At 40.4% G+C, this 14,245-nt stretch overlaps 1 protein-coding gene across 2 annotated transcripts in view; it reads left to right on the top strand.

The window, feature by feature from the left end:
- tafa3a (TAFA chemokine like family member 3a) overlaps nt 1-11,115 on the top strand; it is a 219,731-nt gene extending 208,616 nt beyond the window's left edge. The window contains exon 5 of one of the 2 annotated variants that reach the window (XM_057847170.1): nt 10,611-11,115. In XM_057847170.1, coding sequence (XP_057703153.1) covers nt 10,611-10,664 — 54 coding nt within the window. In that variant the 3' untranslated portion in view covers nt 10,665-11,115. The remainder of the gene's footprint in view (nt 1-10,610) is intronic. The other variant, XM_057847169.1, reaches the window with a different exon arrangement.
- Nucleotides 11,116-14,245: the final 3,130 nt, after the last annotated feature.

The following is a 14,245-nucleotide window of genomic DNA, read 5'->3' as shown; positions in this document are numbered from 1 at the left end:
ACAGTTTCACTCCCAAGTGGCACAATCCAAGCTCTCAGAAGCAATGTGGTATGCACTCCCAAGGGTAAATGCTATTATTATTGGTAAGGGTGCACAGTCTTCGTTTGAAGCTCAATACCAGCTTATCAAAGTGACACAAGGAAACTAAGCAAAACAAAAGAGATGCACTGCGACATTTACAGATGGCAGAGCAATAGTGTTGCTAGGAAATGTTTTATCTAATTAGTATTATTGATTAGCTTATCATTTCAACCTGTTCTAGTCGGCCCTGTTCATGTTGTTCAGGTGTGTCTCATCCAATGATTTTGTTTATATTTACACAGCAAAATCATGAATGTTAATTTACTCAGAGTTAAAATCAACACTTTTCTGCGTTTATATAATTCTCACGGATTCGGAGTTACACTTTGGAGAGCGCTAATATTTTAACTCATTAATAGTGTTAAATATCTGACACTGTCAGTGTTGTTTAATTACACTTTAAAGTGTACTTTTAACACTAAATTGTGATACTCCTTTTCACTCTCTTGTTTTATGACACATGAAAGTGCATTTTTAATACTAAATTGTTGTTTTCTTACAATAGGAGTATTAATTTTGAATATTCGTTGTGATGTCATCAAGGCAGGGGACCAGAGCGTACAAAGGGGGGCAAATTAGCAGTTGTACCTAGCTGTGGAACTCGTGAGAGGTAACAATTCGCATCCCTTAAATAAGCACAGTAATAAGGCTCACTTTTTACTCACCTTTTATTCAACCAAACACACTCTACCTATTTATATGCAAAACTATTTACAGTCGAATTGTAAGTTGACCCATACGTCTTTAGGCCCGCGAACACACTAATAGGAGCGTCAAGTTGCTATGGAGAACACACCAACAGCAGTTTAAATATGCTGTGGCTGATGATTGTCTGCACTTCGTTCCAGGTTCCCTTGTCTGTCCAATCCTGCAATCAAAATATTACACACACACACACGAGCAGCGGGAGGAGCGGAGACTGAAACTGGGTGTGGCTTATTAAATCTGCTAGGATTACATTTATCTCAGCACCATGGAAATAGGGTTACGACACTCTTTGTTCTCGCTGCGGGTGGTCACGTGGTTCATGTAGCGCGTGAGTAGTTCCAAGCACAAGTAGCGGTGTAGTAGCTTGCAGTTGAACTGACAGCGGTAATTGCGACATTTATGGAATAATTGATTAAATCACGTATCGAAGTACTTCTTTGATTATGTCATTGCATTATGACATATATGTAAGTGCTAGTTTTACATTTGGAGTGGTCAGGCGACAACTGAAAACTATATAAACTGTAAGGCAAAAGGGAACTTTCCCATATGTTTGTCCTGTATGTTTCTGTTAGCATGAGCACGGGAAATCGACTTTTACATTGAAATGCAAGATGATTTAGGTTTTTCTTTTTGCACAACTACAATATTGTTTTTCCAGAGAATGTCTAGATTTCCTTGACTTACCTACCTGTGGTAATATATTAAAGCTAACGCTATGTAGCCTATAACATATTTTGTTCCCAAGTTCTAAGTGGTAGTTCCTAGTTTGTTTTGTTGCATTGACATATAAAAACACTTCTGTTTCCCAAAAAGTTTGGGTTTGTGGTCACGACTTTTAAATTCTTATTTTCCACTTTTCTTTACTGTTGCACTTTTTAATGCTTATATACAGTGGGGGAAATAAGTATTTAGTCAACCAGCAATTGTGCAAGTTCTCCTTCTTGAAAAGATTAGAAAGGACTGTAATTGTCAACATGGGTAAACCGTGAGACCATGAGGGACAGAATGTGAAAGGAAAAAAAAAAAAAAAAAAAAAAAAAAAAAAAAAGAAAATCACATTGTTTGATTTTTAAAGAATTTATTCCCAAATTAGTGGAAAATAAGTATTTGGTCACCTACAAAAAAAAACAAGATTTCTGGCTGTCAAATAGGTTTAACTTCTTCTAACGAGGTCTAACGAAGCTCCACTCATTACCTGTATTAATGGCACCTGTTTTAACTTATTATCGGTATTAAAGACCACTGTCCACAACCTCAGTCAGTCACACTCCAAACTCCACTATGGCCAAGACCAAAGAGCTGTCGAAGGACACCAGAGACAAAATTGTAGAACTGCACCAGGCTGGGAAGACTGAATCTGCAATAGGTAAAACGCTTGGTGTAAAGAAATCAACTGTGGGAGCAATTATTAGAAAATGAAAGACATACAAGACCACTGATAATCTCCCTCGATCTGGGGCTCTATGCAAGATCTCACCCCGTGGCGTCAAAATGATAACAAGAATCAGCAACACAATGCGCCGCCAGAGACTCAAATCCTGCACTGCCAGACGTGTCCCCGTGCTGAAGAAAGTACACGTCCAGGCCCGTCTGCGGTTTGCTAGAGAGCATTTGGATGATCCAGAAGAGGACCGGGAGAATGTGTTATGGTCAGATGAAACCAAAATAGAACTATTTGGTAGAAACACAGGTTCTCGTGTTTGGAGGACAAAGAATACTGAATTGCATCCGAAGAACACCATACCCACTGTTAAGCATGGGGGTGGAAACATCATGCTTTGGGGCTTTTTTTCTGCAAAGGGACCAGGACGACTGATCTGTGTTAAGGAAAGAATGAATGGGGCCATGTATCGAGAGATTTTGAGTGAAAATCTCCTTCCATCAGCAAGGGCATTGAAGATGAGATGTGGCTAGGTCTTTCAGCATGACAATGATCCCACACAGCCAGGGCAACAAAGGAGTGGCTTTGCAAGAAGCATTCCAAGGTCCTGGAGTGGCCTAGCCAGTCTTCAGATCTCAACCCTATAGAAAATCTGCGGAAGGAGTTGAAAGTCCGTGTTGCCCAACGACAGCCCCAAAACATCACTGCTCTAGAGGAGATCTCATGGAGGAATGGGCCAAAATACCAGCAACAGTGTGTGAGAAGCTTGTGAAGAGTTACAGAAAATGTTTGGCCTCTGTTATTGCCAACAAAGGGTACATAACAAAGTATTGAGATGAACTTTTGGTATTGACCAAATACTTATTTTCCACCATGAATTGCAAATAAATTCTTTAAAAATCAAACAATGTGATTTTCTTTTTCTTTTTTTTCCACATTCTGTCTCTCATGGTTGAGGTTTACCCATGTTGAAGATTACAGGCCTCTCTAATATTTTCAAGTGGGAGAACTTGCACAATTAGTGGTTGACTAAATACTTATTTACCCCACTGTATTTACTGGCATTGACAGCGAAAGACGTCCAAGATAGATGTTCAAAGATCCTCCTATATGTTCTCTCACATGGCTGGCGACCATTCCAGGATATACTCCACTTGGCTTTTTCTAAAAGTCTGCCGGGATTAACCTCTACTTAGAACACGGATAGATGGACTTGCAGTGCAACTCCGGCCTTGAGAAACACACTACAGGGAATTTATTTAGAGTCTTTAATAAACCTTCAATAGACTGTGGAAGAAAACGCCCACACAGAAAAGCCCAAACTTCAAACCTTGGTGTTATAATATACCAGTGATTGTTCCACTACGGATTGTCTTCTAATCAAACAAAAGAACTTTCCTCTGGTGAAGCCGGCAATGAACTTGGAATTGAAGCAGCAGATCGAAGCACTCATTTCGGGGCGGTGCCTCCAACCAGTGCTCCTCACAAAATGAACTGCTGTCTTACAGTCGCGCACATCTGTATTTGGCTGAGACACTGACAAATGGGACAATCTGGGATGGCAGAAAAAGTACTCCTCGTCCTCTCGCCAGTTCGGATAAGGCGATCCATCAGGCGCGCCCATTGACCCCGCCGCCTCCGCCTTGTGTTCAAGTGCTCAAATGCCAGTTCCGCCCACGCGTCTCTCCTGACTTTATTCCTGCCTCTTCCCTGCTCACGGCGGCACTCCACGTCCAAGTCTGGACGCATCCTAAATCACTAAATTGGCAAAACCTCTGTCTGTCACTTTAAAATAGAGTTCAAGCAGTTTACATTACGTCCAGCAGGCAGCTGGTCCTTCTTTAGCACTGCAAATTGATCTCGCATTACTTTGCATGCTAATGATCAATATTCATAACTCCTGTCGCATCCCAGCTGGCCACTTTCAGGCTGTGACTAACAGAAGGTGTAGCCGGCATATGTTCCATTTAAAGACTCAGCTTTTTTCTACACGCAAGACTTTTAATAGGTTTGATTTCATAACAACATTCAAAGTGTATTTCCTGTGTCTTTTTCTGCCTGATCCACATCGACTGTGATGCCGTAAATAATGAAACTGATGATAACCGCAGCAGGGATTGAAGCATTGTTCATCATTTATTCATTTATTGGCCACAACAATAGAGTGGTAAGCACCTAAACAATGCTTTTATTGCTGTTTTTTTTTTTTCATGTAGCGTATCTACATAATGCTAATGCATTTTTCACATTTATTATTTGACTATATACTGGTAATGTTAACAACAGTCACCATCTAGATCTCGGTAGGCCTACTCTAAAGCTGCTTTCAGATACACCGCAACATACCATGTGATATGAGCCACAGTCAGGGGCGGACTGGGACTAAAAAGCAGCCCTGGACTTTGACTCAGCCCAGCCCACAAGAATCGCTTTACGAAGGGAAACAGACCCCCTAGGGGTGTCCGGGGGCATACCGCCCAACCCCCCAACCCCGGGGAGAATTTTTATTTATTTATTTTTTTACATTTTATTGTAAAATGCATCAATTTCTTGCACTTTAAGAGAAAATGAAGAAAATATGTCTAGACTGTCACTGTCTGGGTGGCTTAGTGGTTAGCACATCTGCCTCACAGTTCTGAGATCAAGGGTTCAATCCCGGGCTTCGGCCTTCCTGTGTGGAGTTTGCATGTTCTCCCCGTGCCTGCGTGGGTTTCCTCCGGGAACTCCGGTTTCCTCCCACATCCCAAAAACATGCATGGTAGGCTGATTGAACACTCTAAATTGTCCGTAGGTATGAGTGTGTGCGTGAATGGTTGTATGTCTCCTTGTGCCCTGTGATTGGCTGGCAACCAGTTCAGGGTGTCCCCTGCCTACTGCCCGTAGTTGGCTGGGATAGGCTCCAGCACCTCCGTGACCCTCGTGAGGAAAAGCGGCATGGAAAATGAATGAATGAATGTCACTGTCTGACTTGGGGCGCTCAAAGTACTGCAAGGCTGAACTGGAGTTGGGTTCATTTTCTGTACTAGCTCTATGATAGACCTAAATAAACAAATGAAAGAATGTATTTTTCAAAGCAAGTTTTAAGTATTCGGGCAAATTCCACATTCTGAAACTGTCAATGATTATGATGATGATGACAATGACAATAAATTCATTCATTCATGTATCCGATTGATTATAATATATCTCTATATATCTCTGTCTATAAAACAATTTCATTGTTTATGCCATAATTCAGTGGTCTCCAAACTATTCCACATAGGGCCGCAGCGGGCACAGGATTTCATTCCAACAAAACAAGACAACACCTATGCACCAATCTGGTGTCTTACAAGTGTAATCAGTTGATTGCAGTCAGGTGCTGCTTGTTTTAGCAGAAACTTCATTGGTTAAACTGTCGGTACTCGATCGGTTGAAAGAAAAACCAGCCCCCACAGTGGCCCTTGAGGACCGGTTTGGAGACCCCTGCCATAATTAATCTTGCCATACAAATAATAAATTTCAATGAAAATACAATAAACATTTCAAGACAAATCCTGTATACATAACCTTCATTGGAAAGTATTAACCAGAAAACAAAACGATATATAAATGATTAAAAATATATATCAATTTAACTACCTAAACTGTAAAGTAAAACCATTCATTTTATTAATATTTTGTTATATTTCTTCTGAATTAATATTGCTACTGCGTGTGCATACGTTGTTTTACAGCTAAAATATTTTTTCTTAGGAGAGTGATAGTAGGACTAGCATATTGTAACTTGACACGATTGCCAACGGGTACATCGACTAGCTGGCACTAACCCTTTAATTGTCATTTATTTCATTTAAAATGTACCTACCTGGTGGATAACAATTGCCAGTATACCGAACAAGTGACCCTCTTCATCCATTTTTACTTGCTCTGCGCTTGTCTGGGGAACTTCCCTCTCGAACTTCCACCAGCTTATCATTACCCCCTCCCTCTTTTTTTCTCTCTCCCTGAACCGGCTGCGCGTCAGAGCGGCTGCCGCTCCCCCTCTCACGCCGGGAGTGGGCTGTTGTTACCCGACGTGGCCGTTGCAGCCAGACTGCTGCTTGCGAAAATATTTGTCAACTTATGACATTTTGATGCTTCGCTCTCCAGTTTCTTTAATTTTTTTCTTCCTAACCTTCTTCGCGCCACCCTTCTCTTTTCTTTTTTTGCCACCACCATCCATATTGTGCATTAACGCTCGTCGCCATTTTGCTTCCACAAGGAACCAATGAAGGCAACTTTGTGCTTCTTTCGTTCTTCTATTAGACTGGCGATGAACAGCCAGGCGCATTGCTGCCACCTGTTGGATTGGATGCGAACTGTAGATAATCAGAGGCAAGGGGGGACAAAAACAGTGATGTATAATGAATGGCGGCCGCCGGCCGTCCAGGGCACCGGCCGTTCTGTGATCCTCCAGAACCCACAGATTACCAGTCCGCCCCTGGCCACAGTCCACCCGCATTGTGGCTTTCAGACATAAAGCTATGAAGTGGAAATTACTCAGCCGCTTTTAAACATTCAGCGTATTGACTGACACCACCAGCACATGACATCACACCTATTTACTTTTTTAATTACAGATTCCACAGAAAATATAGGTTAATTTGCTGTACTAATCTGACCCATTCATTTGTAAGAGACCAGACTGAACAACGACACATTCTCAATCACAAGTTTTATTACAAAATAAAACCAACATCCTTTTCAAAAGTTAACAGTCTCTCCTTAGCCCTAAGATCGATAAACAGTTGTCCAACCTATTTTTGCCATCAAAATAGCTTTAAAGTTCTTTGTTTACTGCTTGTCATATGTTTTTATTTCATCTTACTGTAAAGAAGAATGAGGAACTGTAATGTAGTCACGTGATAGCTAGGTCATCAACATCTGCGCTCTGAAGCGGAACATTACGCCCTACATTCAGACATACTGTGACCAGTGTTGTCACAGATTACTTGAAAAACTAATTTAATTACTGATTACTAATTAGGCCTCAATAAAATGATCTAGTTACTTTACTGATTACTTTATTATAAAAGTGACTAAATGACTTTAAAATTAATTTATCGTTAATTTTTTTAACCATTTTTTTCTCCCTTTGCGGCCTCAACATAAGAATGACAACAGAAAAATTTCATCCCATATAACTGAATATTTCCTTGGGGTAGCAGGCCGCTTGGACACAAGCGGGGGGCTGATCACCCCCGACTGGGTTGCCGGAGTGATGGTGTCTGATGATCAAACACACGAAAGACCCTAGGACCTCCGATTCGTTACTGATTATGTGTCCAAGTAGCACCTAGAGGTGTACTAAAGAACAAACACCATTGACTCGCAATAGGCTAGCTACTCCGGAGCCCTGAAACTAACAAATAACTGACAAACTGCACAGAATTTGTTCAAATCAACTCAAACGACTAATTGAACCCCCACTAATTCGAAGATTAAGACTAATTTTAAATATTCTGAATTTTCCCTTTAAAATTAAGACCATTAAATACTGCCATTAATATAGCCATTAAAATGCTGTCTATAAAAGTTGTACAGTAATTAAATGAACAACAAAAATTAACAAAATGAACAAGAATAATGTAAATAGTAGTGCAAATATAGAAAAAGCACAAATGATGAAGTGTGTCCAAACTTTTGACTTTGTTTTAGGGTCATCAACATGTTTTTCACCCCCTCCCACAAAAGTCAAACTCCGCCTATGGTTACAAACTGTAACTATAAAATGTACGCAAAGGCTGGTTACAAACTGTAGAAGTAGAAGAGCTGGCTGTCTCATTACCTGTAGGCTTTATTTCGGGTTTTGTCACGTTGTGCTGTAATTCCAAGTGGTTTCTTGAATTGGATGTGGAGTTTTTAGCGGTCGACAGTCTTCTTGAGCCAGCGCAAGGTTTGTAACGCGCGGAGATATTTTTTTTATCTTTACTGGACAAATATGTGAAGTAATGGTTGTATTATCAGTGAGCAAATGCAGCCGTTTGTGTTATCTTTCCTGACTCTTTCATTGTTTGCGTCCTGACAAGGTAGCTAGGCTATATTGTGTTGGCCAGAGACTCTCAGCGGCATGGCTCACACAGAATGGTAATACACGTGACCCATCCCCCCCCCCGATCAGAAAACGTGACATGTGATGTCACTCCCAAACTCAAGAGCAACGTTTCTATTCGAAATGCTCTTCGTACATGACTACAGTATTCTTTATTCCAGTGTTTTTCAATCTTTTCTGTGTCACGGCACGTTTTTACATTGGAAAAACTCTCACGGCACACCACAAACCAAAAATGTTCCAAAATTACTTTCTGTACAGCATATTTAATTATGAAATAATTTCTAAATATTTATACTCACTCAGTGTATAACTTGTGCCTGTATGGATGAAGCCGATATCCTTGCAGGAATCTTCATCAACAGCCCTTAATTTCTCTCTGTTTTTATTTTTATAGCAGTTAGGCTTGAAAAGCTCAGAATTGTCGGACAGGGACTTTAGAAATGTCTTTAATCGCAAGCATCTCACTGACAATGGCTTTGCAGGCAGGTAGTCTTGCCTCTTTTTGGATTCAGCAACAAGTTCAGCAACAAGGTAACTGGCTTTGAGGGCTTTCTCATTTACCTTTGTAGTGTTTCAAAAAAAAAAAAAAGTTGCCTTTTTCACTCTGTGTTTTCATGGAGGTGAACAAAATAGTCAATCGACTTGGTTTGAAAAGAGAGCAAATGCAACTGCTCGCGTTACATTCAAAAACTGCTCTGATTTTTAGCCATCAGCTACTTTGCTGTCCTCAAAAATGTGCTGGAATAAAACACAGGGGGAGGATTGACGGTCTCAAATATGAATGAAATGGAAAGGACACTTCCGTGTATATTGACATTTGACGACTGATTAAATGATGTACAGTAGACGTGCTGGGGTCCACATTTTTGCGGACAGCAAGGTCGCTGATGGCTAAAAATCTGAGCAGTTCTTGAACGCGACACGAGCAATATATTGCTCATTTGCACACGACCGCAAGATTCTACCTCCTCCTCCTTTCCTATTGCAACTTGTAACGAGTGGTAAGTAGGATGTATGCATAAAAGTAACAAAAAGGGGAGAAGCTTCCACTTCTGCACATTTATTCACAAAAAAAATAACAAATCCACCTTGACCACTCGTCACTCGGGAGCTCAGCGATTCGCACACACGCGTTCGCAGAACTCAAACATAAAAGTAAGCAGCAACAGAAGAAGAACATATTCAAAATAAATAACGCAGCACCACTGCGTGGTGGATGTCGGGAGGAACACCATTTAAGGAGGTGACTGTTACAAACTCCGCTCAACGACGTAAAAAAAAAAAATGCGTTATTGGATAACATCTCGCGGCACACCTGACGATCTCTCACGACACACTAGTGTGCCGCAGCACACCGGTTGAAAAACACTGCTTTATTTTACATACATAATGAGGCAATAACAAAACAGTAACGCACAGTTACTAAGAAAACTACCTTTAATCAGATTAATGGTTAAGAAAAATGAACGCGTTAGTTTGCTTGTTACTGAAAGAAAGTAGTCAGGTTACAGTAAAAGTAACGCATTACTGACAACACTGAATGTGACCTGGGAATGTTCCGGACTTGTGGCTAGATCACAAGCTGGTAAGGTTTTGGCTAACATCCGAGCCAATTGAGCTACATTCAGACATAACGCAACCTGGGAATGTTCAGGACTCGTGACTAGGTAGAGAGCCGGTAAAGTTTCGGCTAATGTCTGATTCAACTAAGCCTGCACATTACATTTACACATGAGAGTGTACCAGTTAATACCGGAACATAAATGAAAGTGTCTTCAGGCAGGATGCTGGTTAACCTGCTACTGAATTCAAAGTGTTTGATCAAGTGGGAAACCAGATAATTATTAAACGGTTCCAGAGGTCGGAACCAAGTCTGTCTGAAAGTATTTCGTATTTGTCCCATGAGTTCTTCTAACTGTGTATGCTAATGTTCGCGCTTCTACCACCATTGGCTTAAAATCTCGGAGGTAAAGTATCCTCTGTATCTGGATTGTAAACCACATATGCATAGAATAAAAACACTATTAATTACTTCGCTTGATAATCAGACTTCATATAGACAATAGCTCTTGTAAACACCAGCAAGACTGTTTTGTAAGGTGTGTTTAATTGCCACTACTTAGCAGACACAAAGGCACATATTTTTGTAATTGTTTTCTTTAACGAGTTATCAGTCTTCAGAGAACAAAAAAGCAACTTTGTTAATTCCACCGCTGCCTGTTTACATCTGCCTGCTCATTAATCTGAGGTGTCTTGTTGAGCATCTTTTGTGAAACACACAAAACGAAACAAGGAGGGGGTCGGGCGGTGGGGAATCAGCACTTTTTACCGTCCTGAGAAATGATCAGCGATGTTTCACAGGAGGAAAGTGCCCCAAAGCCAGAGATGGAAGGATGGACGTCTTCAGCATACTGAGCTGCTCTCAAGCCTGCGGGCCTCCTCCTCACCTCCACCCAGTGAATTCAGAAGAGTTGCTAGCTGTGCACGAGCCACAAGCTGCTACCAGACCTGTGACCTTCAAAGTTTATCTTGAATACCAATTGTGTGTGAGCGCTTCAACGTTGAATGTCAGTTTATTATGTCTAATTGAAATATACTGTGGTGCCAAGAGTAGTGAGTAAACTGCATGTGTTTGAGTGTTTTCTACTACAATTATGTCTTTGTTAACTCATTGGTTGCACATTCGCCCTTCCCAGTCAAAATGAATTGGATATCAATCGTTGTCAATGACAGACACTGAGTTAAAAAAGACAATTGTAGAAAAAAATATTAAATGTCATTATGTTGCTGTGATTATTTACAGAAATGCTGCACTGAAATATTCTTCTAGTCTGTGAGGAAGACCAAATTTTTGACAGATTGTCCATGACAGGTGCAAGAAATAAACATTGTGGTAGCTGTGTGGTTAGCTGTGTGGTATTGGCCGATACCGGAACTGTACCGATACGTTTTTTGGAAAACTTTTTTTTTCATCATTTTAGTTTATTTTTCAATTTGGGACTTAAAGGATGGTGCCCTCAAATGCCCAAATGTTGTTTTATTTCATGTTTTTACAATTTTGTATCAATTTGGTAAATTAGCTTAGCTCGTGTGCTAATCACTTATGCTAGCAGAGGACACATGATCACTAGCCTACTGCTTCCTGTTTCCCCCTCCTTCTAACAAAGCTAATATCTTTCTAGATGTTCAATGTCAGTGTTCATAAAACCTCAACTCCTAGCTGGTATTCCCATTTGACATGTACTAGTACATTTATCCACTATTTAAAGTAAAGGAACATAAGTTGAAAATATGACTGCTAAATGACCACAATCAACTACACTTACTAGAATAAAAACTCCTAGCTCTTCTTCTTCTCTCTTAAGGCGGCGTTTGTAATTGGCGGCCATCCTGGGAAAGGTGACCGGTGGTTGGAAACTAAATCTCCAAGAGTACATATTGTGCACAGCATCGTTGCGTTACTTTAAGTACTCGCTAATACCGATGCCTACATTTTAGTGAAGATTCGGGGCCCCTTCTAGTACCAGTACAAGTACCAGTAAAAGTATCAGTGCAACAATAGTTCTTCTTATGAGTCAAGTTACATCTCTATTTGTACATTCTGCTTAGAACACTCCATTACAGATTACAAGATAAAACATAAATAGAAACAAGTGTACTCAACCGTGGTTAAGATCTTGATTGACTTACACTTACGCGTTTTCTGTCTCTGACTTGTGGCTAATTGAGCTGATGTGGGAAGAAAATAAAGCAAGTATGCTGCACTCGCTCAAACATCACACAATCAGCAATCATCTGGACACATTTTCCCATCGCTCAATTAGAGTAATGCAAAATGTATTTCGAGAAAACATCTTCGTACGGCAATGATGTCCGCTCTAATCTGCCGGTTCACGATTAATTCTTGCGCGTAAAGTCGACGGGAATTAAACAACAGGGTTGTGTTGGTGTCATTAACTCCGCGCAAATTGGCAATTTACATGCCCGGTGTCGAGCTTTTGTGAACATCATCAGAAATTCATGCATATTCATGAGTGAGGAGGCTCAATTCACAGAACGGCAAGTGCCAACAAAGGTGAACGGGAGGCTGAGCCCTCCAACCATCCATCATTGTGCCTGTGAGAGATGCTCGGGGAGTGCGGTCGCAGTTATCAATTACACAGAGCTGGCAAAGGTAATTCAAAAGTAGTACAGATACTTGGGTAAAAAATAGACTAGTGGTAATTCATTCCATTGTGAGTTACCGAGCCAATTTTCAACTAGGTTTAGGGTATAGTTTTATTACGTTGTTTAACTGTTGAGGTGTTTTTTCCTCCCAATTCTACAGTCTGCCACCCCTACCCATAGTTGGGAGTTGTTGTTTTCTTCATCAACCCTTTTGTTTTCCAGGGCCAGGGCTCCTATAGTGAAATGTTCTTTTGTTTCTGAGTGTGTTCGAACTGAAAAGATGACTTTTCTCACTGTGAGCTAAATAAAGTATGACCATTCATACATTCAGTATGATTTTGAAACCTCATTTTTTATATTCGTTTCTCTTTTTTTAAATTATTTAAATTTGACTGGTTCTTCTAAAAACTTCTGTGGCATGTCAAAGTTAGACAATGTTGTATCTCACTCTCAAGTTTGATAAATTGGTGTGGTGGAAAAAGAAACGGCTATTTAAAATCAATTTAATTATTTTTATTTTTAAGTTTTACTCACTGGCTGCTACTGATGGCGATATACATCAAATCCATTTCAACTAGGACTGCTGTCAGGGATAGTTCAATCAATCCAATCCTTTTTTTTAAATGTAAAATTGCCAAAAGAACTACTGATATACAATCCACTTCAATCTTTTACTCCACTGCTTGCTATAATACAGTCTTGTACACTGGATGTGCACATGTTCTGGCATGCGACCACACGAGCTCCAGTAAGCGTTTCTCCCCAGTTCCTCCCATCTCCTCCCCTTTCAGAGTCTTGTCAATAATACCTCTGACACCCCTGCCGAGTGCCCCTCCACTGCATCCAGACTCCCCTTCGACACCATTAATCCACTCCACCGGCAGACCAAATCTGTCTCCCCTCGGCACCTGTTTGACAGAGGCTAAAAACGGGGCTGAGATAGCGAGGCGCGGATCGATCTCTTCGATCCTTTTCTCCGTCCCTGCAGTCATTCATTCATTAGTCGTTGTTGATGACGGTCATGTTGTTTTGGGACTGATGCATGTCCGGATGCTGATGGAAGTTACTTGATGGCTTGTAGGCAGGAAGACACAGCTAGGACTAAGGTTACGATTTGGCCACAGGTCTTAATGGAAAAAAATCCATCACTATAATTTTTTGTCATATCCAATCTTTTTGTGTGACTAGTTTTCTATAGTGGCCCGAAAAGTGTCACGCACACATAGAACAGTGCTAATTGTAGTAGTGTAGTAGAGTAGTAGTTGTAGTGCTTTGCTTTCCCTCTGTGTTCATTACGTCCTCCATGTTTCTTGTGATTTCCCACTACTTCACCCAGCACCCGCTATTTCGGTGTTGCTAAGCAATGCAAATTGACATAATCAACAATCACATATACAGTAAATACAGTTGGCTAAAATATAAAATTGCGTCAAATCAGCTGCCACTACAGCGTGAATATACCGTAGCCTAAATTGTATTCAGCTGTACGTTTCGCTTTAATGACACACACATTCTTCTTGCTAACTACCACAATCAATATTGTTGCTAAATCTATACATATGCTGTAAATTTTGGAGTGTAAAATGCCTTCCTTGCCTATTTGTTCATGTACTGTCAGTGTTGTTAATTTTACTTTAAGAAAGTAATTAATTACAATTACAAATTATTTCTCCCAAAAAGTAATTGAGTTTGTAACTCAGTTACCTGAATGTAAGAGTAATTAGTTACTTGGCCAAGTAACTGGTGTTACCTTTCATGTTTTTTATTTCCAATGAAAAAAAAAAAACAGTAACCTTTGTTATGCTTGGAAGTCATTTAATGTTGTGAAT

This window comes from Corythoichthys intestinalis, chromosome 9 (assembly GCF_030265065.1).
Source record: "Corythoichthys intestinalis isolate RoL2023-P3 chromosome 9, ASM3026506v1, whole genome shotgun sequence".
Taxonomy (NCBI): Eukaryota; Metazoa; Chordata; class Actinopteri; order Syngnathiformes; family Syngnathidae; genus Corythoichthys; species Corythoichthys intestinalis.
The sequence above is the reverse complement of the archived record's forward strand: the minus strand, read 5'-3'. Positions and strand labels throughout refer to the sequence as shown.